This window comes from Notothenia rossii, assembly GCF_949606895.1.
Source record: "Notothenia rossii genome assembly, chromosome: 2".
Lineage (NCBI taxonomy): Eukaryota > Metazoa > Chordata > Actinopteri > Perciformes > Nototheniidae > Notothenia > Notothenia rossii.
In genome coordinates this window covers 22,299,686-22,326,415 of record NC_136904.1, presented here as the reverse complement: position 1 = coordinate 22,326,415, position 26,730 = coordinate 22,299,686, and the positions used below count along the sequence as shown (strand labels likewise).

General features: G+C 39.7%; 1 protein-coding gene across 1 annotated transcript in view; it reads left to right on the top strand.

The window, feature by feature from the left end:
* rasa3 (RAS p21 protein activator 3) overlaps positions 1 to 26,330 on the top strand; it is a 41,170-nt gene extending 14,840 nt beyond the window's left edge. The window contains exons 3-25 of the mRNA XM_079665502.1: positions 642 to 759; positions 2,166 to 2,269; positions 3,351 to 3,445; positions 6,269 to 6,345; positions 11,206 to 11,286; positions 11,405 to 11,477; positions 13,093 to 13,166; positions 13,258 to 13,362; positions 14,363 to 14,519; positions 14,611 to 14,759; positions 15,011 to 15,125; positions 15,259 to 15,333; positions 15,601 to 15,724; positions 16,170 to 16,276; positions 16,498 to 16,575; positions 16,726 to 16,803; positions 17,014 to 17,087; positions 20,645 to 20,751; positions 21,454 to 21,536; positions 21,650 to 21,858; positions 21,947 to 22,050; positions 22,139 to 22,322; positions 22,656 to 26,330. Of these exons, the coding sequence (XP_079521628.1) occupies positions 642 to 759; positions 2,166 to 2,269; positions 3,351 to 3,445; positions 6,269 to 6,345; positions 11,206 to 11,286; positions 11,405 to 11,477; positions 13,093 to 13,166; positions 13,258 to 13,362; positions 14,363 to 14,519; positions 14,611 to 14,759; positions 15,011 to 15,125; positions 15,259 to 15,333; positions 15,601 to 15,724; positions 16,170 to 16,276; positions 16,498 to 16,575; positions 16,726 to 16,803; positions 17,014 to 17,087; positions 20,645 to 20,751; positions 21,454 to 21,536; positions 21,650 to 21,858; positions 21,947 to 22,050; positions 22,139 to 22,322; positions 22,656 to 22,731 (2,447 nt within the window). The 3' untranslated portion in view covers positions 22,732 to 26,330. The remainder of the gene's footprint in view (positions 1 to 641; positions 760 to 2,165; positions 2,270 to 3,350; positions 3,446 to 6,268; positions 6,346 to 11,205; positions 11,287 to 11,404; positions 11,478 to 13,092; positions 13,167 to 13,257; positions 13,363 to 14,362; positions 14,520 to 14,610; positions 14,760 to 15,010; positions 15,126 to 15,258; positions 15,334 to 15,600; positions 15,725 to 16,169; positions 16,277 to 16,497; positions 16,576 to 16,725; positions 16,804 to 17,013; positions 17,088 to 20,644; positions 20,752 to 21,453; positions 21,537 to 21,649; positions 21,859 to 21,946; positions 22,051 to 22,138; positions 22,323 to 22,655) is intronic.
* The last annotated feature ends 400 nt before the right edge of the window (positions 26,331 to 26,730 follow it).

Here is a 26,730-nt window from a genome sequence, read left to right as displayed (position 1 = left end):
TGGGTCCTTAGGGGGAGAGAAACACAACCTGTGAACAGATTACTTAGTAACAGGGAGCCACATGGCTTTATAAAGGAGATGGTATTGCTCCTGAGGGACTGGAGCACCACCTTTGTGGTTTGTGCGTGTATTTGTGTGTATGTGTGTTTTTCTGTGTGTGTGTGTGTGTGAGAGAGACTCTGGTCTTGGTGACTGGTGTGACCACATTCTTTTAAAAGGGAGTGCTATCTGCCACCGATGTCTGATGAGCAGATTTTCTCCGGAAGGATTCAGGAAATGTCCCACACAGATTCTCTTAATCACAGATCTGATAACATATACAGACTGACACACAAACATTTAAGCGCACATATGTTGTTTTTTAATGGTTCTTCTGTTTCTGAGAGCATGGCTTACTGTGTGTGTTTCCGGTATTTAGGTATAGTCACCTTTGCAGAGTTAAGCTTGTTATGCGCGCAGTCAGATTACTCAAAGCTCAAACAGGTGTGAACTTACATAATGCTATGTCTCTTTAAACGTGGCATGCTTTCAGGGTTCTTAAATAAGTAATCACTTACAGCAGTGTGCCTGAATAAACACATTGTTACTGCTTACAACAGCATTGTAAACTTATCTCTCTCTCCTCCCCTTGCTTTGTGCAGGAGAAGCAAAAAACATCCCTCCGTACCCTGGACCAAACAGGATGAGAGACTGCTACTGCACCGTCAACCTGGACCAAGAAGAGGTGTTCAGGACCAAGATCATCGAGAAGTCCCTTTGGTACGTTGAGGGGCCCTCCAGCCTTATTTGTGTGTCATTCTTTCCATCTGTATACAGAAACGTGCAAACATGAATGTCAAATGATATCCACTTCCTCCTCGTTCAAAACTCAAGGTTGAGACACTATACAAACGTAAACACATGTCTCCCCAAATAGTAAATGCCTGCCTTCATGAATTTGAAAAAAACATTGACTTTAAATGTTATCACAACTATTATAATATAAGTATTTAAAGATCATTTTTACTATTCGTGTCCCTCAAATAAATGCATTTTATATCAATCATTTGTCTTACTCTGTGCCATGGTGTGTTGTTACATGCACAGCTGAACTTATAAGTAGGGGAAATTAGATTATATATTAACGTAAGAGAAAAGCTAGTGTAAATGTATCACAAAAGGAATTTATTTGCAAAGCTTTCAAAACATATAACCTAATTCACCCAGATGCTTTGCAGATAGTGCGTAATGTACGTAATATAATCTAAGTTTAACTTACAGATCATGGGTGGCTGAATAGATTACGGTCCCCTTCCTTCCGCTTTGATTACACAGCCCCAAGCTTTCACATCTTTCATCCGGCTGATGAGGAAACAAGTACAATTCTTTCGACACACATGGTAGCCTGAATGAAACTTAATAGGTTTGTTTATAAATGCAGTCATGCCTGCCTATACATCCATCCCCCACCCCCCCTCTCTGTGTGTCTTTTTGTCTGCTGAGTTACAGAAGAAGTCAGTAATTGTTAGCAGCGGCCCTGAGGGCTCCGCTCACGAGACTCACATTGCTGTTATGTCTCTATGGCTGAGGTTTAGGTGAGGCAGAGCCTGGTGGAAGATGTACCTTCCAGCCAGTCTTCACAAACAGGAGTATTGTTGTAGACCACATGACTCATGGCAAGATGTAAATGCATGGGAGCTTTATTTGTTGACGGCCCCATGGACAAAATCAATCATCTTTGGGCAAGAATGGCAAAAGAAGTATATCTGTGATGTTTGCATGAAGGCAATTTTTCTGACCAGGATACCCATAGTAAGGACACACTGAAAATCATTCTGGGAAGGAAAGGAAGTGTTTGAATATTAACCAATTAATGAATTGTTGATTGAATGACTAAACGCTTGAGATAAAGAGGTCAGTCACACAAAGATTATTATGCCTTAACTAGCTGGTTGGACAAAGGCATCTCCTTGTTTCACAGAAATGTATCCTATATTCTTGTCCTTATTGACACACTCCGGTTTTGATTTTCCAGACATAACTCCCTATTTTTTCCCACACACATTTCCTTCCTCCCATCTCTGGATAAATATATTTAATACTACATGTGTTTGTGCTAAAACATGCTCAAACAAACCAGAGGAGTCTCTAATCACAGTTTGCCTCGTCTCTGCTTTGACCTGCAGCCCATTCTACGGCGAGGACTTTTACTGTGAGATCCCGCGCAGCTTCAGACACCTCTCCTTCTACATCTTCGACAGGGATGTCTTCAGGAGGGACTCCAGTATCGGTAAGTAAACAGCACTAGTTACACTGTTGTGTTATAAATGGCAGTATACAATAAACAGAAATAAGGTAACAATAAGTTTAATAAATATTGAATCCTTTGAGTCTTTTCTCAAGAACAACATTTTGAGGATTAGCTGCGTCTCTATGTCACGTATGACTGTAAGTAACCTCCGCTTTCAATTTCCAATTAATAGATGAAACACTTCAACTTTTATCCAGGAAAATCAGAAGAGCAATTTATATATCGTTAGTACATTTGAGTAGTTACCTGTTTCACATTATCAAAAATGTAGATCCCAAGGTCTGAAGATTTAACATCTAATTTGCAAATGAGCCGTGTGTATTTGTCAAATACAGATTAGCTTTATATCACTTGGCCAATCAAACTTGAGAATCACAACAACCATAAGCACAATTACACAAAATATGTTTTACTTTGAGTTGTGAGAGGTTACATATTAATGTTGTTACCCACAGACATAGCTAGTTGTTTCCAGTCTTTATGCTAAGCTAAGCTAACCTGTTCTGGCAGATGCCTCATATTAAACAGACAGATATGAGATTGGTATCGATCTTCTCATTAAACAAGTCATCTTTCACACATTGTTTAATTATTTCTTTTAGATCCCTTAAAGCACCACTGTGTTGGTGTGTGTGAGAGAGGATGACTATCAGTGTCATTGGGTGTGTCGGTGTGCCGATTTGTATATGTGACCACAAACCACTAACTGAAAAATCTGTCTCAGGGTGGGATTTGTATCATCAACAGCCCCTTTTAATGTGTGTGTGTTTACTTGTGGGTGTGTTCGTGAGTGTTGTAAACAGAATGTAACGTGTTAGTTTCAGGGTAGAGTTGACAGGGTCATTTCCAGGCCACTGACAGTTATCAGTGTGAGCACCAGGTGCCAACACGTGTTAAAGAGAGACTGGAGTGTGGATTGACAGCGTGTGAGCAGGTGTGTGGGTGTTTGAGTGTTTGTTGAAGCTTGCATCTGAGCACATAGGTGGTTTTTCTTTTTTTCGAAAAATGACTTGGTTTTTTGAACTCATCTGTTTTTGCCTGTTTGTCAATGTGTGTGTAGGCAAGGTAGCAGTGAAGAAAGAGGACCTGCAGAAATATCATGGCAAAGACACCTGGTTCCAGCTCCAACCTGTCAGCGCTGACTCAGAAGTGCAGGTCAGCACAGAGGGAAAACACACACACACACACACATGCACACACCAGCATTTTAATAACAAAGCACTATCCCCTGATCTTCTATTATTCTTATCTTGCAGATCTTCTTTTGTTTCTCAGTTTCTTCACTGAAACCACTTGAAACTTATTGGTCTGGTTTCTCTTTGGTGTCCTTTTGATACTCAAAGCTGGCATTGAACACTTGCTCACATAGAAATCTTGATTTCTTTGAAGGTTTTGGTGTAAATTATGAATAGATTCCTTTGGCGGATTGAGCAAAGCTTTTATTTGGGACCTGGTTTTATTAGAGGGAGAACTTTTTTGGAGTGAAGTTTCACTGGATTTATTCCATTAGTACAAGCAGAAAGTCACAAGTCCCATTCTGCCCATTACCTTGAATGGTGTTTAGCTGCTATTATTGAAACTTGGTGTGTCCTCTAGAACAAAAACCATCAGAGAATGTGGATTTTGATTGGTGGTAACATAACATCGATCAGGAGAATGGATTGACTTATATTGTTGTAATGGTGGAACAAGTGCTGTGAACATTTACATTACAATGATTTATCATCTAGCTGTTGTAGCATGCTACAGGTTATTACATCCAATGTTATGCAATTAACTAGCAATCTTTTATTTGTTTATGATTTTTTTTTTTGTGGCCACAATAGTTTCTGTTCAGCAAAAGTAACATGAACTTGCTTTGAAATTACAAAATGTTGGTTTATTTTAAGGAAAGGTTTACATAGACAAACATGTTGTCCCTTAAACAAAAGTATGAAAACATTATTATTTTGGTTTCAAACGATACCAAACCATAGACAATTGTCCTATTCAGTATGTGCATTGATGTGTGATGAGTGTGTCTGCATTTTAATGTTTGAAGCAAGGCAGAACCCAAACAAACACAGCGTGTGTGCACCAAAAACATCTGAGCCTGCAGGGTCAAAGTCACCTGGCTCTCAGTGTATACTGTAGATCCGTCTACCTCCATCCCAGCTCTGTTTGTGATCAGCTGTTGAGAGAGTGAACACACAGGTTTAATCAGAAACACAATTTTTTCCACATTCTCAATTGTCATTAGTGAAGCTGTGAAATAAAAACCAACAGTGTGTGTTTGGGTCACAGATTGTTTTTTAGATGTTCTGTAGTGGAATAATGACATCACTGGTTCTGGTTTAATGGAGTTAAAAGGAGACCGTTTTTTTGGGCAATTTTGAGAGACAGTCTTCCTGACTGTAATGTTTACATTTGACCTCAATGTTTGTATTTTTGTCTTTTTTCCACTCACAGCTCTGTTTATGTTAATCCAATGCACAACCAAATAGACATGTTTTTTGTAGAAAATCTGCTCAAGCTAATTTAGTAGCCTTTTGTGGTTGACATTTGTTTTTCCTGCCAAGCAGTTAACACATCTAATTTGTTGTTATCACGAAGTTGTAAACAAGCTAGGAAATACATATATTATTGTGTACATACTGTAAATGCATTAATGTGACCAAATCTGTCATTTTTCTACAACCATTGAGTTATCTGTGAATCGTTCAATCTTCTAGTGATCCAGTCTGGAGCTGTTGCGTTTTGCCTCACTTGTCTTACATGCATATTGAAAATGTGCAAGATCTTCTTCTATTCTGTGTTCAGAAGTCTAACACACATGCATGGATACACACATTCATGCATGCAAGCACACACACACACACACACACACACACACACACACACACACACACACACACACACACACACACACACACACACACACACACACACACACACACACACACACACACACACACACACACACACACACACACACACACACACACAGTCTGAGACACAGTGAACAGTAACATCTGCAGACAGATGGGTGTGAGCAGCCCTGGAGCAGGGATCTGAAACAGAGACACATTCATCCGGGGAGCCGGGGAGAGGAAGGATGTGTGAGAGATTGAGAGAAAAGAGAGAAAGCGAGGGAGATGGATCAAATGAAGTAGGAAGATAGAGTGTCTCTTTTCTCTTTTCAATAGAGGACACATTGTTTGGCCTGTGCGCACATGTGTAAGTGCGTGTGTTTGTTCCTTCTGCTTGAATCGGCCAGAAAGAGCAACGCCTGTGAGTTTGCATACTGATGCTGTTAATTAAAGGAGCTTTTCTAGACAGCTGCACCACTACACTGTTATTATGTCATTAATCCAATCACTTCAGAGGGAAAATATCTTAAGCATGACGCTCAGCCTCGCAGTTATTTACATACAGTGTCTCTGTTGGCGGAGGAATGCCTCTTTGTTCATGATTGTGTATGTTTTTGTTTTGTACTGGGATTTATTGAGGAATAATTAGAGTTGAATATATTTTGGGCTTTCCTTGCATCAGTTCTTCTCAAACAGTTTTAACCATTTAGAATAAAGATAGAGTATATAATGAAATATGTATATTGCGATACATTTGGAATTTCTATGTTTGGCACTTAGAGCAGAGCACCTGGACTCTACTATGTCCAATGAAAACAAGGGATTTCCAATAATGTGTTTTCAGAGATAGTTTAACATGTCTTTATTGGTTGAGAGATACATGATTGAACCTGTTTCATTATTAATTGTATGATATGGATTGTCACCAAACCAGTTTAACTTACATTGGTTAAGGTTGCACGTTGTCTGCAGAAATATGTCTTGTATCCAACTCCATTTCACATTTACACAAACACATTGATGAATGCATAGGTTTGTCACCTGTCTCTGGGCCGTGCTGAAGTGTTCACAAGACCTCTGCAGAACATTGAACATTTAAAGTGACTGTTTGTGTGTTTGTGTGTTGCAGGGAAAAGTACACTTGGAGCTGCGTCTGAGTGAAGTCATCACTGACAGTGGAGCCATCAACCATAAACTAGCCACACGGTGAGTCTGCACACACACACACACACACACACACACACACACACACACACACATACACACACACACACACACACACACAGACACAGACACAGACACACACACACACACACACACACACACACACACACTCCTTTCTTGAGAAAAATACAAAAATGTTCTGTAGAAGGGTATTTCATAGCTTTATAAAACTTCCAAGTCAGTACATCCTGTGTGTCATGTCCACAGTAACTGCGAGCTCTCTGCGTCCATTGCTCTTGTCTTAAATATCTTGAATAAAACGGTTAAACTCAGAGGATGTATCCCGCTGATTGGTGATCCTCTCATTTATCCTTGTAGCCCTTTGATGATAAAATGTCACTTTAATGACCACATTCCTGCAAAAACTGCAGACAAAACATTACCATCAGCGGCATCTGTACTTTGTGTTTAGCGCTAATTAGCAAGTGATAGCATGTTGGAAACAGACTAAACTAAAGTGGTGAACATGGTAAACGTTAGCATTGTTACTTTATGTTGATAAATATGCTGCGGAGGTCATGGACTCATAAATCTGCCCCTACTAAATTGTTTCAGTGTGCGTGTTGCTATGTATAAAATGTTATTGCACACGCATGTGATTTTTGATCTACAGTGTTTGCAGGGGATCAATGATGATGATATGCTTATGGTCTGGATGGATTATTGTGAGTTTGTTTTAAAAGCAGTGAACAACCCAGTTACCCCTGTGTGTGTGTGTGTGTGTGTGTGTGTGTGTGTGTGTGTGTGTGTGTGTGTGTGTGTGTGTGTGTGTGTGTGTGTGTGTGTGTGTGTGTGTGTGTGTGTGTGTGTGTGTGTGTGTGTGTGTGTGTGTGTGTGTGTGTGTGTGTGTGTGTGTGTGTGTGTGTGTGTGTGTGTGTGTGTGTGTGTGTGTGTGTGTGTGTGTGTGTGTGTGTGTGTGTGTGTGTGTGTGTGTGTGTGTGTGTGTGTGTGTGTGTGTGTGTGTGTGTGTGTGTGTGTGTGTTCTCCAGCTCTTCTTTTGCAGCATGCAGCGGTAAAGTCTGATGATGAGCCAGCATGGCCCTGTTCCCAGAGCGCATATTGGTTAAGGAGCTTAGAGCAGGAGGTCATCTAGTCAGATTTCTCTAGAAAGACACGTGTACGAGGGAGAGAGAGAGAGTGTGTCTACAGCTCTACAGATCAAACTAACCGATCAAAAGAAATGTCATGTATTGAAGCATGTTTTATTGCAAGTATACTTTGTTTAGTGTTGTTTACACTAAAATGCATTCATCTTAAAATGTGCTTCAGAGTACAATACATAAAATACTAAATAACAGCAACAAAAGAGAAAAATACACAACATGCATACAAATACAAGAATACAAATAAACCAACCTTTAAAAAAAAAGGAGGATTTATTAACACTGATACTCCTCCATATTAAAGTTATTGTTATTTCTGTTAAATGTTCTGATTATTGCGCAAGTAAAAATAACAAAATAATTAAAATAATATATTGAAATTATTTCACTCTCAAGTTCATATTCCTACTGATAATGACCTTTAACTTTATAATAACACCATTGATGTGGCAGAACCTGAGAAATCGTCTTTTTTCATTCCACACATCCTTTTTCAGTTCCGAAAACACATTACCTAAATAACCCAAAATGTAACCCGACCACCGACAGTTGTTTCGGAGATTTGGCTTGTTCTTTACTCAATACTTCCTTATTTTTCATATTCACACGTGTAGTTTTCAGCTAGGGGACATCATGTGAGGCAATTTATCAGAGTTCAGAGAGCTCCCTCTTGGCCACAATAAGCTTTATCCGTTTGTGGATAGTAATTGCAAAGGACCTTCATTGAGTTCTTTGGTAACTGGGATTAGCTACCGATAGCTACAGAGAAAAGCGCTAACCTTCTTGGCCGGACTTGCAAAAAGCGCGTTGCTCCACATCTTTCTGTTGTCTACAGCAGGGGTAACCAAAGTGGGGGTCGCGAGATGATTACAAAAAAAAAAAGGAAAATAAAAAAAAAAAATTATAAAATAAAATTGATTACTTTTTTTATAATTATTATTATTTTTTTATTATTAATAATAACGTTAGCATAGACATTTTTGTCTTTGACAAATCACTAGCGCCGAGTTTCTCAAATGTATTTTTTTTTTTTTTTCCCAATAGCACCCAGTGCTAGTTATTTTGGGGGTCGCGGGCTGCAAAGTTTGGGAACCCCTGGTCTAGAGATGGAGCCCAGTAGCTGCGAAACGATGACTCGTAAAATACTGAGGCCCCCCCAACAAATCAAAATTAACTTTAAAATCGGACATTTTGTAGCTACCGATTTCCAACGAGAGACAATGTATAACAGTGTAACAGCTGTGAGTCGCTAAACGTCGCTATGGAAACCACACAATGTAGGCTCATGGAAGTAGTTTCGGTAGGCTAGTGGCGTGTGTAGGCCACTGGATACTTTGTGATTAGGCACGTTCTATTTGATCGTTGTTTGATCTTGGAATCAAACACGCCTATTGACCAATCAGAGAGCTTGCTCAAACCTATGTGTTATAGAATACAGATTTGAAAACATCGCTCCTTGCTTTAAAAGTAGCACAATTCATTATGTCAAACCTTGGAAAGTATCTAGATATCCCTGCCCTAATGCCAAAGTAACTGGCAACTGATTATGTGTCGCCGTTTGATGTCTATGTCTGGACCGCTGCGTAAAAAGGAGGATTTCTGCCCATTACTTCTCCGCTGTTTTCTTGTCGCTCTTGTCTTGTCAGTTAGAAAAGCAAATTGCATGCGGTTTGCTTTCCGGCCAAACTGTATACAGTTAAATCGAACGGACTTCTTTCTGCAGATGTGAGCTTCCTTAACAACGGTCAATAAGTCCTTGATAGCGGTCTGTCTGTTCGGTATTAACAACGTGTCACGTGTTCTGAATTGACCAATCAGAATCGAGTATTCAACTAAGCCATGTAATAAATGCTGTTAATCCAATCTTCATATTCTCTGGTCTATAGATAACCAATCTAAACACAGGAGGTGTAGGTATTATCTATTGCTATCAGCAAAAACGTGTTCATGCCACTCCAATTAATATGTTGAATGTAGGTTTCTAACTTGTTATTGAGCATTTTTACAATATAGCTTTAGTCACTTTAAAACATCTAAATACTTCCTCCGATATTTAAATATACTGACAGACAGAAGAATAGGTCATTTTGTAACCGTGAATTACATCTTGAAACAAGAAACATGTTTTACGTAAACATTCTATTTACTGTTCTGATTTATGTTTAATTTCACTTATTTGTAAGAGTGCCCCCCACAGTGACACAAACTCATCATAACATCTGCTTTTATTGTGTGTGGTTTTGGCCCTATGAGGTCATTAATTTCCCTCTTACTTGAGTCAAAATGTTTTTGACAGGTTACGTGGGTGCAGAATAGAAACAAATTAACCTAAAATTAGTAACGTGGACTAAAAACAACAAAGTCTGCTTCACCACCGCTGTCTGGCCTGTCAGAGCTCACAGTGGTGATGAGAGAGAAAGGTGGGGGGGGGGGGGGGGGGGGGGGGGGGGGGGGGTGGGGGGGGGGGGGGGGGGGGGGGGTGGGGAGAGTAGGCCAAGCAGGGGTTATATAAACCAGCTTATTGGACAGGAAGCGCTCTGGCATTAGTGATGCTTAACCCAGCCCTCTCCTTATTCCTTGTTAGGAACCTGTGTATGGGTGTGTATCAGCAGTGTGGTGCAAGCTGTTGCTTGTGTAGTCAGTTCAGCTGGGAACAGTGCATTGATTTGGTGTGTGTAATTCATCATACGGTGGGAACGGGGGTGTGAGTAGTTGTGCATCACCCTGGCACACAGGAAGTGATTCACCCCGCTGGTGTCCTGGTCTGTTTGGGTGCTAATCCCCTTACAGCATGATGTCATCCATCACAGGAACGCATGGATGTCATCCTAATTCTCTACTTTTATCTGTTTTTGAATCAGCATGTGATAGTAAACTCGTTTTCTGAGGGATGTGGATTTTGTTGAATAAAGGCTATACATTCAGACACTGATGATCCTCTATTCAGTGTAATTGTCACTTTACAGTGTGACAGTGAAATATCAGTTTTCCCACCTCTGTCTTCCTAAGAATCTGCTATTCCTTTTTCAGAAAACACCATATTAGAACTTTATGTTTTCTGTATGCATACGTTGTACTACATTAAGGGTGTGAAGATGGTGACAAATTAAAAGCTTAAGTAGTATATTGTTTAAATTGTAATGTATGGTTGTGCATAAATCTTAAAATGCAGGAATGGATGTCATTTAGAAGAACCATAAAGAAAAACATTATGCTGCTTTTCTTTTTTTGTTGATCAGGGATGTTTGAATCTTATTCTGGAAACACACATTGAGGATTACATCCTACCTGAACTGAGGATATGGTCTCAGCTTTTTATTTTAGTTTCTCTTCGGCCTCTCTCAAGTGGTGTTTGTGCTGTGTGTGTAGTTGCTGGATCACACTGGATTTACAGTTGGCACAACTCACCGCCAACAGCTCAAAGGGAATTACTTCCATCTCTTTTCATCTGCCCCTCTCTCAGCATCGACCTTTCTTACACACACACAGACACACCTCATATTGACGCAGGGGACCATTTTCACTTGCTGGGAAAACTCTCAGAGAGCTATATACTTGGTCCCAAATGTATTAACAAGACTCCCAGCGTAGGAGGGAACTAGAGTGTGAATGGACCAGATGTTTTATGTCTGTGAAAAGGGGGCGGTTTAATGGGTTGCCTGATATGATACATGTGCGTGTCTACATTTGTACATTAATGTGTGATTCATTCATGGTTTGTGTGTGTGTGTTTCCACAGAGTGTTGGAGTGCCAAGGTCTTCCTATCGTTAACGGCCAATGTGATCCGTACGCTGCTGTGTCCTTACTCGGCCCTTCAAGGTAAGATCTCTCACATGATTAGATGTCATTTTACCGTTCTCAACTTTGTTTATCACACGTTTGATTTCTAATAAACATGTGTTTTTGTAATCTCCATCTGCCTCTCTGTATCTCTCAGGTCGGAAGCCAAGAAGACCAAAGTGAAGAGGAAAACCAACAACCCACAGTTTGACGAGGTTTTCTATTTTGAGGTAAATATTTTGGTGTGATTTGTTTAACAGCAACTTCACGTCAGTGTAAAGATGTGTCTTTATGTTGGGTATCAATCCAAGTAGAGGTATAGTGAGGGTTAAAACAATTATGTGAAAGCTGAACTATACAACCATATTTCATTGTGGAGTTATTTGTATATAATTCTAGCACAGCCCCATCCAACTTCAGAGGTCAAAATTACCAGCATAGGTGTTGATGTACAGAGCCTTCAATAACCACCAAACAGACCAAAAAAGGAATTCATATAACCTGGACTCGTCGAGTCATTTTGGTAAAACTAGGTAACAGTTAAGCAAAAAAAATTGAAAATCAGACATCCCAAATAAACATATATATTGTGTAGGTTTTTTAACTATTCCAGGTTTTAGGTTAAAAAGGTTAACTGGAAACACTGCATAATAATTTTGTGTGATATATATATATATATATAGTTTGTCTTTGTTAAAAATCTCACAATTCATATTTCTATCATTAGTCAATATATATATATATATATATATATATATATATATATATATATGTCTTGTACACATAGACACACTTACAATCTCCATTTCATGTCATTATTTTTAAATGGTTAAAATGAATGTGATAAAAGTTGAAATTATAAGAAAAAGCAACTGGAAAAACATAAATTCATGCAGTCATGCAGTCTTTCACTGAATGTGTAAAAGCGTGTCAATGTTCACATTTTATCATATTCATGAGTTTATATTTATAGATATTTTTTTTGCACACACACCCTCCCTGTCACACTGCCCCCGTTAACCCTCGCTCCCCAGCTACACTGCTCTGACATTTTTGTGTCGCTCCTCCCTATGGCCCCTGCTGCAGCGCTGGAAGACAGTAGGACAAGAGTATGATTGATTCGGACAAACCACCAAACAATCTAGCCCATTTATTTCTATCCAACAAGACTGTCTCATTTATTTCCGACCACCACAGGAACAGGACTCATACCCTGCAGAGCATTCTGCCCGCGGACCCCTTTCAGGCCCTGTCCTCATGCAAACAGAGACCATTTATCATGCTTCTGTCATGTGGTTGTCCCTGTTTTTAATTCTTTCAAATTGTATCTTCTCATTGCTCCATACTAACATAGACACTGCCACAGTCTGATCTCTGATGGCTCCCATGTGGATCCAAATCTGTCAGATAGTGAGTTTAGAGTTTGATTTGGGCCATTTTTAAATATGTTTTTCAACTAATAATTTCAATCAAAATTAACAACTAGATTTGGCAAAAAAAGGAAACAGTACATAATAAATTAAAAAATGTGTAAGCATGATGTGGGTCAAGACAAGTGGCGTTCTCTCACTCTGAAAAGTATGTTAATCACAGGGACAGAAAAAAAAAAAAAAATCCAGGATTTCAGAAATTCCAATGTTTCCTTTAATGCACGCTTTAACTGGATGCCAAATCTTATTGTCTGTTTTTTTTTATCAATAAATATACTGGTAGATGAAAAATAAGTGATCCTCTCATTTGAGAAGCTAAAACCCATGACTGAAACAATACTGTATGTGCTTTCACCAGCTTGTTTTTTTGGGATAAAATGTGACTTCTAATCGTTTACTCTGTCTCCATTTCTAGGTGACACGGCCATTAAGCTACACAAAGCGTCAATTTGATGTAGAAGAAGAGGATGTTGACAAGTTGGCACTAAGGTGAGCCATTGGCAGCCTTAAGGGGATTTGAATAGTTTGGTTTGTTAAAAAGTTTCCCATGTTTAAATTGTACCCTTTGGTGTGTATTCAGGGTGGATCTGTGGAACGCCAGCAACCTGAAGTTCGGGGATGAGTTCCTGGGGGGGGTGCGAGTTCCTCTGCGCGCGCTGGGTCAGGCTGGGGTCCACGACGCATGGTGAGAGGAGCATCACACACACACACACACACACGTTACATCGTCACATACACACACTCTGTCAATCATTTTGGTGTGTTTTATGGTTTTGTTCCACTGTACCCTGCTGGGGCTGGGTGTGTTTGATTCAATGATCATTGTCCATTGACTTTCTGGGTATGTGTTGCTACAGCAACAGCAGAGCTGTAGTATCAACACGGACAACAGTCCTTTTTTAAAAGTTTTTAATTAACCAGGATCAGTGAAGGCTTTTTAACAAATAGCTGATCCAACAGACTGTTTTTGTATTTCATTTCTTTTGAATAACTAGAGCCTCCATTGGTTGTGGGAGCACTTTGTTGGAAATGTTAACAAAGAGAATGAACATTGAGTAGTCAGTGCAGTCCGTAACAGAAAGGAACAACATATAAAGAGAATATATTTAGCAATTGTCTATATCTATGTGACAGTTGGACCTCCTTAATCTTGTTCTTTTCTGCAAAGCTCTTAGTCTTAACACTGCATTAACACATGATGGCCTTTTTAAAATGAGAAGGTGAACAATTGCCTGTTAGCAAATCCAGTTAACACGGAAACACATTAGCCTTCACTTGGAGTTCCCCAACAAATGTAATTACAATATTAATTCTCGTAGCTCAGATTTTTCTCCATCAACTGTTTAGGGAGGTATCTGCTTGAAGTGAGAGTGAACCACAAGAAATGGGTTGGTTGCCTGAAAACCAAAACATTAAGACAATACCATTTAAAGATGCTTAAAAGATCTGTAGAGCTGACTGAAACTGCAGAGTTGTGTAATACTTCTTAGTGGTGTTTTTTGCGACTGCCAACACCTTTTACACCATTTTTATCATTGCTTATAGAACATTTTGGATTTGCTTAGCTTGCTATGTGTTAGCACTATTTAATGGCTGTAGTAAATAAGACAATTGTCTCCCATCCATCACAATCCCATCAGTGAGCAGAACTGTTTGTCTGATCTTTTGTATGTTTTCTCCCTCAGGTACTTTCTTCAGCCCAGGGAGAATGGAGGGAAGTCGGTGAAGGTGGAAGAGCTTGGCTCTCTGCGTCTGAACATCGTTTACACCGAGGACCACGTGTTCCCCTCCGAACACTACTCCCCCCTCAGAGATCTGCTGCTGCAATCCGCTAATGTACAGGTGTGTGTATACGAGTGTCTCCGGTTTCCTGCAGCATCTTCACATCTCACTGTTTGAATGGCACATGTTGACTCTGCTCCTCTCTGCCCAGCCTGTATCGTCGTCCACAGCTCACACTCTGGGGGAGGTGTGTCGAGAGAAACAAGAAGCCGCCATTCCCCTCGTGCGTCTGTTTCTTCACTACGGCAAGATTGTGCCTTTCATCAGCGCCATCGCTCACGCTGAAGTCAACCGCACACAGTAAGTGTCCCTGAATCAATGCTCAACAATGATTACTTTTACAATTAAGTTCATAAAGTTATACCTATGCATTAGTCTCATCCTTTATTATAGATTAAACAACTCTTAGTTTAAGTTTGCTCTTTTGTGCTCCTAATCCTGATTGTTCTCTCTTATATGGTTTAAAAGTCTCTTCCCTTTTATATATGTATCGTTTTTTTACTAAACTGCTGTTTTGATTTGTATTGAAAAAACACCCTGTCTCTGCGTAGGGATCCTAACACAATTTTCCGGGGAAACTCATTGACATCCAAGTGCATTGATGAGACCATGAAGCTGGCAGGAATGCATTATCTGCAAGTTACGCTCAGACCAATCATAGACGAGGTACGACACTGTCAATCTTACTCTTATTTCTTGATTTCATTCATGTCACAAATCTTTCTCTGTAGCACCTCTTAGAATATTTTGCTTAATCGGTCATCAATGGATATATCACTACTTTTGTAAATCTTCACAGATCTGCGCAGAACATAAACCCTGTGAAATCGACCCGGTCAAGCTCAAAGAGTCGGAGAACCTGGATACTAACAGGGTAAGAAGGTGTGTGTGTGTGTGTGTGTGTGTGTGTGTGTGTGTGTGTGTGTGTGTGTGTGTGTGTGTGTGTGTGTGTGTGTGTGTGTGTGTGTGTGTGTGTGTGTGTGTGTGTGTGTGTGTGTGTGTGTGTGTGTGTGTGTGTGTGTGTGTGTGTGTGTGTGTGTGTGTGTGTGTGTGTGTGTGTGTGTGTGTGTGTGTGTGTGTGTGTGTGTGTGTGTGTGTGTGTGTTCTGTTCTGACATATCTGCCCTGCCCCCCGTCTCCAGGAAAATCTTCGTCACTATGTGGACCGTATCTTCAACGTTATCACCACATCAGGCGTTCGCTGTCCCACTGTCATGTGTGATATCTTCTTCTCTTTGAGAGAGTCCGCTGCCACCCGTTTCCAAGGTAACTCTGCCTGCTAATGGCCCATAAGAGATATAGGACAGAAAATAGGTGCTATTAAGAGACAGATAATATACAATAAAGAACATTATGTGCAGTATGTTTAAGGACACTCTGTTTTTCTGCTATTTGTGTCAAACCTGAAAACACTTAAGCCTCCCACACACTCAGTTTGGTTATACAGTATGTGCAGTATGGAGTATTTTACCCTGTGCTGCCCCCTGTTGGCCATCATAGGGATCTGCAGTTTTGCACGAGGAACATGCTGTTGTGATACAAATCTATTGTTGGTTAATTATAAGCTAACACAAATAAGTTATTTTGTATTAAATTGAGACATCTCATTGAATAAAGTTGACTTTTTTATTGCAGATTTACAATACATATCGTGTATATTTTGAGCAAGTACAGTGTGTGAGATAAATCCCTATTTCTTTCTTCTGTCTAGTTGACCAAGATGTCCGATACACAGCAGTAAGCAGTTTTATTTTCCTGCGTTTCTTCGCTCCGGCCATCCTCTCCCCCAACTTGTTCCATCTACGGCCGCACCATCCAGTGAGTCTGATATAAAATAACACACATACTGTACATGAAACCTAAATCTGCAGATATACCTCTTTTAGTTGTCCCAACATTTTCTTTAAATTCTTTTTTTTCCTGTGAAGCTCAAAGTTTGTATGTACTCTGAAGACATCTCTTGGTTTTTCTGGCCCATCCAGTGTTTTTTAAGGGTGAACTCAAGTGTGAAATTCTCAAGATCTGATTTGTCTCCCTAGGATCCCGCCACCTCTCGAACCCTAACCCTCATCTCCAAGACGATCCAGACCTTGGGAAGTCTTGCCAAGTCTAAATCTGTACGTTTCTCTGAGTAAAGTGTATTTTCCTTTTTTCACTCCTGTAACTGAACTAGGCTTCATTTGTATTACTGTCTAAAAAATGAAATTGAAATGTTCTAATCTTCCTCTCACTGTCTCTTTCTTTCCCTGCCTCTAATTCCTTTCAAGGCCAATTTCAAAGAGTCTTACATGGCCGCATTTTACGAGTACTTCAATGAGCAGAAATATGCGGACGCTGTGAAGAATGTGAGTGTTCGACTTCCTCCCTTGTTTCATGCAATAAATCTCCAGCACTTTGTAGACTCATGAAATATTCTCGTTGTCTTGTATGTCAGATAAAGATATGCCGGCTCAGTTTAGACATTTGGAAGAACAGTACGATTTGCATGAAATGGAGCCAAAGTTAGTACCAGAGTAATCATGTTGTTATATGATATCCTTTACTTTCCTACTCAGTTCCTGGACCTGATCTCCACCTCTGGCAAATGGGATCAGAAGAGTATTGAGACTCCAATCATGCTCAAAGAGGGGTGAGTAGCAAACATATTAATAAACCAAGATTCATGGAAAGAAACGGCCCAAAAACAAAATATACAAACAGCTCTCACGATATCGCTTAGGAGTCCTTTATTTGGGACATTGGAATAGTTTAGAGAGTTTATGAAGCAGTAATTTAGGATTTTGTAATTGTATTAAAACTGTATTATGAACTGTGGCTATTTCCTTTTCACTGCTAATTAAGCAGCTTTAATGTTTTTATTTTCACCATCCTATTAAGGTTCTCCTGGCACTTCTATAGCTTTAAAGAGTTAGGTTGACAACTACTGCTTCAAGAAGGAATAGCTCAACATTTTGGGAAATATTCACTATATAGCAGGAATTCGATAATACCCACATTTCTGTATGTTGTCTGTATGTAGCTATGGCAGGCACAAGGGTAACTTATGACACACATGTTGTATTCTTTGTTTAAATAGTGCCAAAACCAAAGTGTAAAAATGGTTACAGTACCTTCTGTGTTATGAGGTAATTTAAGCCATTTACTTGACTGACCTGAAACCAGTATCTGTGGTGTGTCTGCCATTGGCCTGGCAACTGTTCAGAAGAAAGAGGAAATAGTCTGGCACATAATCTCCTAAACTGCAGATTTTCACTTTGACAGTTTGGTTAAACAAACTAGATAGTTATCAGTGAACTTGAATTCCTTATTGTAAGTCGTTTTGGATAAAGGCGCAACCCTGTTGCTGCTTGTACAACTGAATTTCCTCACGGGATTAATAAAGGCCCATCTTATCTTATCTTAAATACCATGGAATGTAATGTAAAGCTGGCAACTGGAAACCTAACCCACACTAGCTGTTTCCAGTCTTTATGCTGAGCAAACATAGCTGGATGATATCTGTCAGTACATCAATCTTATCTTCCAATTCCATATGAATATTTCCCAAATGTTCAAATCACTCCTCAGGTATATTTTACCTTCACATGTTGGATCCCTCATGCTCCTATTCATGACCAACGTGAACAGTTACAGTATAGACAAACCCTTGGCTGTAAACTCTTCCAACAACACATGGGTGGTTGTTTTGATTATATTTCTAATGAGGGTGTAAAGGGAAGGAGAGTTTCCAGTTGACAGTAGGTGTGCCGGGCCTCTTTATCAACATCCTCCACCCTCTTTTGTTTCTGCTACCGGGCATAGAAGTGTAAAACTCACTATAAAGAGGATTGATGGGAAAGGGTCAAAAAGCACGAAGGGCAGGTAAGAGCTTCTCGATATAAAGGCTTTGCCCTTGTGACCCCCTGTGTTTGCACTGCACCCCCGCCCCCCCCCCCCCCCCCCCCCCCCCCCCCCCAGACCAAGCCGGCCGTGTTCTCTCCCCCCCGACATCATACGCTGCTGCAGATGCTGCTGCACTTTACTTTATATCTGGCCTGTAAGCAACTGTCTGTCACACTGTTTGACACTGAGTGATGGATTTGAGTCTTTCTGCATTACAATGGCAGTGGACTGGTGCGTTCAGTGACTGTATGAAGTAAAGTGTTAACCTTAAAGCCTTCAGCCATCACTAGTGCTGGTAGCCCACCTCGATCCTTGACGTGCCAGACATGCTTGATGTGATGGTGACAGCAGGGGTTGGTTGCTGTACAAACATTTCTGGGATCTCATATCTGCCCGCATCCTGCTGACCGTTTATACCTTTTGTCCAGACTGTGACCATATCGCTGCCATAACAACTTTTTTTTACAAAAGCATGCATGCAGATCCATGCTATAGCGCTCGGCAGAAAATATGTCAAAGACCAGAACAATTGAGTCTGTACTAGTAGTGACGTTTTGCACATACCATTATTAGCTTTATACTGGAAATGTCACTGGTGGTGATATAATAATATTATACTGTGTGTTCATGGAAGCTTTATCATCTATTTTTTCAGTCTTTTTCCTATTGCTACCATACACATAGAGTTCCCGGTACTCTCTAGATGTGAAACCAGCAGCTCAGTAGTTGAAAAGTCTTCCTGTTTGACACTTGTAACTTTGGTGTTTCCTATTCCATGTATGCAATGGCCCTCAAACTGTTAAAGGTCCTATGACATGGCCATTTCTACTGATCATAATTCCATTGTTGAGGCCTACTAGAATAGATTTACGTTGTTCAATGTTCCAAACTCACATTGGTTTCTCATACAGCATCTCTGTATAGTATGTGTATTCACTCTCTGTACTAAACGGCTTGTTGGAGCTCCTGCCCCCCATATGAGCCCAGTGTGCTCTGATTAGTCAGGTCGCCCACTCTGTTCTGATGAGTCCACCACCGTTACAGCGGAACATCAGTGATTATGTGTTACAATGGCGTTTGTTAGCAACCAGAAAATGACACCAGTAATGACAAACAGATGAGAATGCTGCATGGGGTCTGGGTGTCGTGTTGGCGGGACGTTGCGGGGCTCGCTGCTCCGCCCTTTGAGGCTTGAGGAGCGGACAGTATGAGCTGGATTACTGGTGTCGTTTCCTGGTTGCTGCGTGGGGTCTGCGAGACAGCGATACACAGCGGAACTCAGCCTGAGCACACACACTCAAAGCTTGTGAGAGTGTGTGTGTGTGTGTGTGTGTGCGGAAATCCGCAGAGCAGCGGCTGAGAAAATATAAGGCTGAGTGAGCTTGTGTGTGTCACGTCACTATGACCCTTACGTTACTATGACCAGGAAGAAAAAAATGGAAAAAGAAAAATCTCCAACGAGACGTTCTGGGGCAGCATAGACAGGTCTTTTCTGTGTTAGAGTTGTACTCGCTACAGGGTGTACTTTGAGGGTTTCTGACTTTGCAGACCGTTTACATGCAGAAAAAGCTACATAACACACAAGGGGATGGGTAGTAACCGGAAAAGCATGACATGGGACCTTTCAATAAATTACAAATCCTGGTGTTTTATTTCCCTTAAAGACCATACTGGTTGTTTTACATGTTTTAGCCTAATACCAACAAATAGTGTATATCTAACATCTGATTTTTCTTTTTTTTTTAAATGCCTTAATCACTCTATATTAATAAAAAAGTTGCAGATTATCTTTTCAAGTCTATGCAAGTTAATGTGTTGTAAGGTACTGAAAGAAAATGGTAGCCAGTAGCTGTTTGTAAGGAAACATATTTAAAATTGTGCGTTATTTGGTAAAAAAATATTGGTACACAATTTGTAGGTAATGGGGTAAAACATGCAAAGACACTGGGATCTTTGATTTGCTGACCGATCTCCTTTTTCACTCATAGACCATTAAAAGTGTTTGAAATGATTTACAGTGACAGTAACTGCAAGCATGTATACTGAATGATGAATGTAAACCGCACAGGATTCCTTTAAAAATAATGAAATGGTGGTAAGATGTGTTTTCATACAAAGTCATTCATTTATATTCTTATCCATCAAGGTACTGCACTATTTCAGCACTTAAGACATGTCTATATATAGGATGCATCGTGCCAGATTAATAACAATATTGATATTGTGATATATTTTTTATTTCTGTGAACCATGAGCTCATCTGTCAAGTCTTTCATTGGTATGTTTCTCACTCATTTTCCTCAGATTTATGATAAAGAGGGCACAAGGGAGGAACCGGTTCGGAATGAAGAACTTCAAGAAGAGATGGTTTCGCCTCACCAACCACGAGTTTACCTACCACAAGACGAAAGGTGAGCTCGAATCTTTCTCAGGATCTTCCTTCAGTCTCATTGTTTCCTCGTCTGTCGTTGTGTGTGCTTGTGTAAGCAGAAGGGAGAGAATCTGCTGAATGTACAGTTTGAACAAAATGTGCGTTCAACACATGTGGTGAAGATTAGGTTACTGCAGGAAATACATTTGTGCTGCATACAAACAAGGTCATGCCAAAATACTCACACATGCTGTTTCCTAAATCCTGCATAAACCCTACATAAAAGCAGAAAAAGAGGTTATAAGAAAGTGATGAAATCAAGTTTACTCAAATTAGTCAGTGTACAGCACAACTTAAAAAAAAAACGTTTTATTGTGCTTTTGATAAACACTGTTGTTCTTCAATGCCTTTCACAAAGAAATGGCAGATTAACAAACCATCTATTTGTATTACTTCAAGTTAATCAATGTAATTCTCACACAGAAAAATCTGTATATTTGTGTACTCTCTAATGCTGGTTTATTTCTATTTCTATTTTTAGATGTTTATCATTTTAGAATTGTTTATTTCTACTATTTTAATTGTTTATCATGTGAAATGCCTTGGTTTGTTTTATGCTGCTGCAATGAAAAAAAATCCCAAATTGGGATTAATAAAGTACATTTGATCTTATCTTATTTTACCTTATCTTACATCCTTTACTTTTTTTTCATGTTTGATGTATATTTCCTTTTATGTCCAGCTGAGGGCGCTCTGTGCAGCATTCCCATAGAGAACATTCTGGCTGTAGAGAGGCTCGAGGAGGAGTCTTTCAAGATGAAAAATGTAAGGACCACACACAGCCATGACATCTCTAGAGCTTTGCACATTTGGCCCAAATCATTCCTACATGTTTTTAGGTTCTTTCCTCACTTGCTGTCCCTTTTCCCCTCCTCCAGATGTTCCAGGTTATTCAGCCAGAACGGGCGCTCTACATCCAGGCCAACAATTGCGTAGAAGCACGAGACTGGATCGACATCCTGACCAAAGTCAGCCAGTGTAACCGCAAACGCCTGAGCACCTACCATCCTTCAGCCTACCTCAACGGCCACTGGCTCTGCTGCAAGCTGTCTGCAGACACAGCGTCAGGGTGTACGCCCTGTACCGGGTATGTAAAGCTGACAAAAATCCATCCAGCATCGTGCTCCTTTCCTGTGTTTCCACACTCTCATCCTCCTGTACGCATCTGTTTTCAGAGGCCTTCCAGCAAACATCCAGCTGGACGTAGATGGAGACAGGGAGACAGAGAGGATTTACTCCTTATTCAGCACATACATGACCAAACTGATCAAGATGCAAGGTTAGTAGATGATTTTGTGTTTTTAAGTGTTTGTGAGTAGGTTGCATATTTTCCATATTCATCCTCACTCTGCTGTCTTCCCCTGCAGAGGCCTGCGGCAGTAAGTCTGTGTACGACGGGCCCGAACTGGAGGAGTACTCCACCTTTGTCATCGATGACCCCCAGGAGACATACAAAACTCTGAAAGCGATTGTTTCCGCCGTGCAGACGTTGGAGCAGCAGCACACCAAGTACAAACGCGACAAGTTCAAGAAGACAAAGATAGGAAGCCAGTACGTGCTTTTTTGTGCAAACTACTGTTTTGTATTTGTAATTAAATTCAATGGAGGCTGAGAACTGTGGAAAACATGTTAAGTGTAAACTGTAGTTCAATAATTTCCCCCTTTGGGCCAGCAGATGGGGCAATCACAACGGCCTGTTATTAACAAGTACAAAGTGTGTCAGAGATTATATAAAGCACTTTTTAAATAACACAATATTGGCATCATAGTTTTGGCCGCCAGCACCTGATTATCTTGACATTGATATTTTGTTATTTCTGTTCTATTTTCAGCCCCATACCTCTTGACACCAAATCAAAAACATGTTTCTTTTTGTGTCCTCAGGGAGCATCCGATTGGAGATAAGAGTTTTCAGTGCTACATCCGCCAGCAGTCCGAGAGCTCCACCTACTCCATCTAGCCCTGCACACTGTTTCTATGATGCCCAGAACCAGCATATTTGTCTTCACTGCAAAACATCTTAACAATGCTCCTTGTCAAGTATTCAGTTTTAAAACTTAACGTTTCCTTAAAATAAGGTTTTAATTAACGTGAGATCATTTCACTTATTTCCAATGTTATGTATCCATGCCTTGAAGGGCAAGATATCACTTTTTTAAAGACTTTTCCGGAAGCAAGTGATGCCGTTTTGGAAACAAGTGTCAAATGACACATTTATTTGATCAGCTTTAAGGAAAGTTATTTTTAAAAGTCAATACCAGACTGAGGGTGCTGTGCAGATGGACTTTGTTTTTGGCCAATGTTTCAAGATGCATCACTCCAAATCTGGAGAACAGACCTCAGATGAGCATGAAAAGGAATGGGTTGTGGAGGAAAAGAGGGATACGATGAAGACATAATCATACTCACATAAATTAGGGTCTCCTGTCTGTGATCTGACGAGAGAACAAACGTTTTCACTGGACAGTTTTGGCAGTGACCAGTACGCACTTTAATCGCCTCCAAATCTATGGATGAACAAGCCTCGCAGCACACTTTCAAAAGCTTATTTTATCCTATTTTTATTTTGTTATTTTAATGGTTGATATGCTGAAATATTCCGTTGTATTTCACTCCAGAAGGAAGGGAGTAAGGAAGGACTGTAATTCTTCCCTTTTTTGAGTGGTGTTTAATTTTTGTCCCCATCCTCCTCAGGAAGGTTGTGAAGGTCGAGGGCACACAAGGGATTGTTGGGACCAAGCACAGCCAAGAGCAGCATGATTTTGTCAATGTTAGCAATCACTTTTATCTCATATTTTGTATCCTCATCATCCACGTGCTAACAGAAGTTAAGGGTTCACATTTACTCGTTTCGTTTGAAGCCTTGTCATGCTCCTGTTTAACAGTAACCTGTACCTGTACACAAATCCATGTATCATTTTTATGTTTTTATCCTTAAGGGTGTCAAAATGAAGCTTCCCTTGTTTAAGTAGGACAAAATACACTGGATAGCTATTAAGTTATAAACTCCTTCTATGACCAAAGAAAATAGATCATGTCAACATTTAGTCGTTGTTTTGGGTTGATATCAGGGCCATATTACCCACCAGAGGCTCATGGTAAAAATGTGTTTGCTGTGGGCCCCTGTTTACAATCTTTGAATTTTACATTTGTGTAAAAGTAAAAATATATACTGAAAGAAATAAAACATAATACACTCAGTGGCCACTTTATTAGACACAATAGGACAATAAAGTAGATAGATCAGGTGTCTCTTTGAAATATTCACCTTTACTCAGTTAATGATGTTACATTTGTGTAACGTTGTCAGTGATAATTGTTTATTATAGAAGGCAGAAGTTAATGGTGGTGTTGTTCTGGACTAGATATAATGAAAGTGTTTCATAATTTGATTTGGAAGAAAAAAAAACATCTCTGAATACAATGCACTCCAGAACAACACCATCACTTACTATGACCTCAATAACACTCATATCACTTTAGTAACATATCCATGATGGTGTCACAAAGCCTGAACGTTATAGTCATAATGGAAGTGGTCTTTATGGAAGAAAAGTTATATTTGATTGCTTTTAGCTATACATAATAAAGTGGCCAATGAGTGTAACACATTTTGGAATGAATAACTTTAATTTACCAGAAACGATTTTCCATCTTGGCCAGTTGCCTGTTGGTAGCCTGAACATGGTTAACATGCACACAAATTGATGGTGGATACATATAAGTGATTTGCAGCTTCATAAAAAGACAGTGTATTTTGCTGCTTTCAAGAAGGTGCTGATATTTGTTCCTGATGTCCATTTATTGAGCCTTGGCTACAATAAGCATTCATTCAACACACAAACTGCATGCAGACACGATATGTTTGCTTCACTCTGTGTTAGTAAAATGTTCAAGTTAAACTATCCCTTCATCCATCACAAAGCATAAACCATATGTTTGCACAGCTCATCAACACGGACAGCTTTTAGCTTTACTTCTAATTAACTGATATACTAACTTTTTAACCAGTCTTGTCTCAAGTTATGATTGTGAAATGGATAGTGTGTTACTGGTTGTGTTGCCCTGTTGGCTGCCTAATAATGTTAATTTCTGTTTAGTGAGTTAGCTCTGTCTTACTTTGGAAAAGCTGCACCCTGTATTTCAAAGTCTATTTATATGCATTCCTCTGAGAAACTGCCTGCTGTGAATCTTAGAGCTCAGCACCCCAACATCTGTTGAAGGTACGGGATTTATCGTTGTGAACCAGTCGTGTTATGTTCTACGCTTCCCAAAGGCAACCACTCTCTTTGGCATTGATATTCATCAGCACTCACTCTTGCCAAAACCAGTGCATGTGAAGTATAGTTGTAGTCACAGTGTATGTAGCCTGCACAGTCACTTCTGTGCGACCAGGTCACTACAAACCACAACACATTTTGTATTTTACACAAAAAAAGTACCTGGTTCAATAGCCTCATGTGTGCTCTAGTGATCACAGGATCCTAAACAGTGCCAGTCATCACTTTTTTTAAATTCTCTTTTTGAAAAACAAACAAAAAAAATCATTGTTTAGATATGTTTTTTTATAAACTGATACTGTTTTAAAAACAGTAAAGCAATTATTCCAATGACATCTTTTTCTTTGTCAAACGTGTTGATCTCTGAACTAAAGGGACGTTTCTCAACACTTTGACTCTGTTTTCTATCTTTGTCTTCATACAGAAATATTCGCTGTGTATCTGAACCGAATGACTGAGATGTGTGTGCGTTTCTGCATATATATGTGTGTGTTTGTGAGCGTGCATTTGTCGGCATGTGCATATGTGAGTGACATGACGGGTTGAATTGCCAATTGATTTACCCCAGTGTTACAGGTGGAGAGAGTCCCACTTCAAAACTTCTTAAAAAGAGAAAATCACTGCCTGTAATTATACTGAAGAGTGTAGTACTCTGGCCTGACATCTCCTCTTTTCTCTTGTATAGAACCACTGTTCCATCTCAAGAAACCTTTGCCAATATATATTGCACTCATGTTATGTATGTAACCCAGTTCTTCACATTGATGACACATTAAGAGAGCAGCTGTAGCCTCTAAACTTTGGTGAGTGTTACTAACTCTCCTCAGGTTTATGAAACTCAGCACTGCGTGTGTTATTTTGCGACTGAATTATAAGCCACCAAACATTTCTGTCACTCATCCCTAATTTGGTATCCTATTTATTATCATTTCTGAAAAAACCTTCCCAGAAACATCGGCTGGGGGGGGGGGGTTAATGTCAGTTACAATAACGACAAACCCTCTACCCGGAATCCCACAAAGGAATGACTTATTATGCAATAATGGTGTTTCAGCATGCAATAATAGTAACAACCCCTCAATAAGCCCCGCAAATTATGAACTCTGGAGTGAAATTCCTCCTCAAATAAACACCTACTATAAGGGAGAACAGTGTATTTTGTAAAAATATTTTCAAGTATTAAAAAAGCCTGTTATGTGTACATAAAACAGTTGAATGAATGGTGAAAATGTGATGTGTTTTTTCCTGAATAACAAAATGAAACCAATATTAATGCAAACATGGTGTCTGTGTCATTTGTCGTTCAAATTATAAACTAAACCACTCAGGACTTTCATTTTGTTTTAACAAGTATAGCTATTTAGATCAAATAAGTCAGATAAGGTTTTGATGTTTGGGTCCAGGTGTTGCCTTTTATGAATGAATTATTCTTAAACGTATTCACAGAAAACATGTTGACATAACAGCTGATGTACATACAGTAGATGTACATTAAAGCATAATAAATATGTTCTTGGTATAGCTTATTGGAACAAATGGCTTTAATAGTGTTGTTATTGCTTCCACCTGTGGGTTTTTTCCCACCATGAAAATTCAAAGGCTGCAATACATTTGAGAAACATGCCCCCCAAATGATGTCAAGCTATTTTCCCATGCATGCAATGTTGTCCATTGGCTTG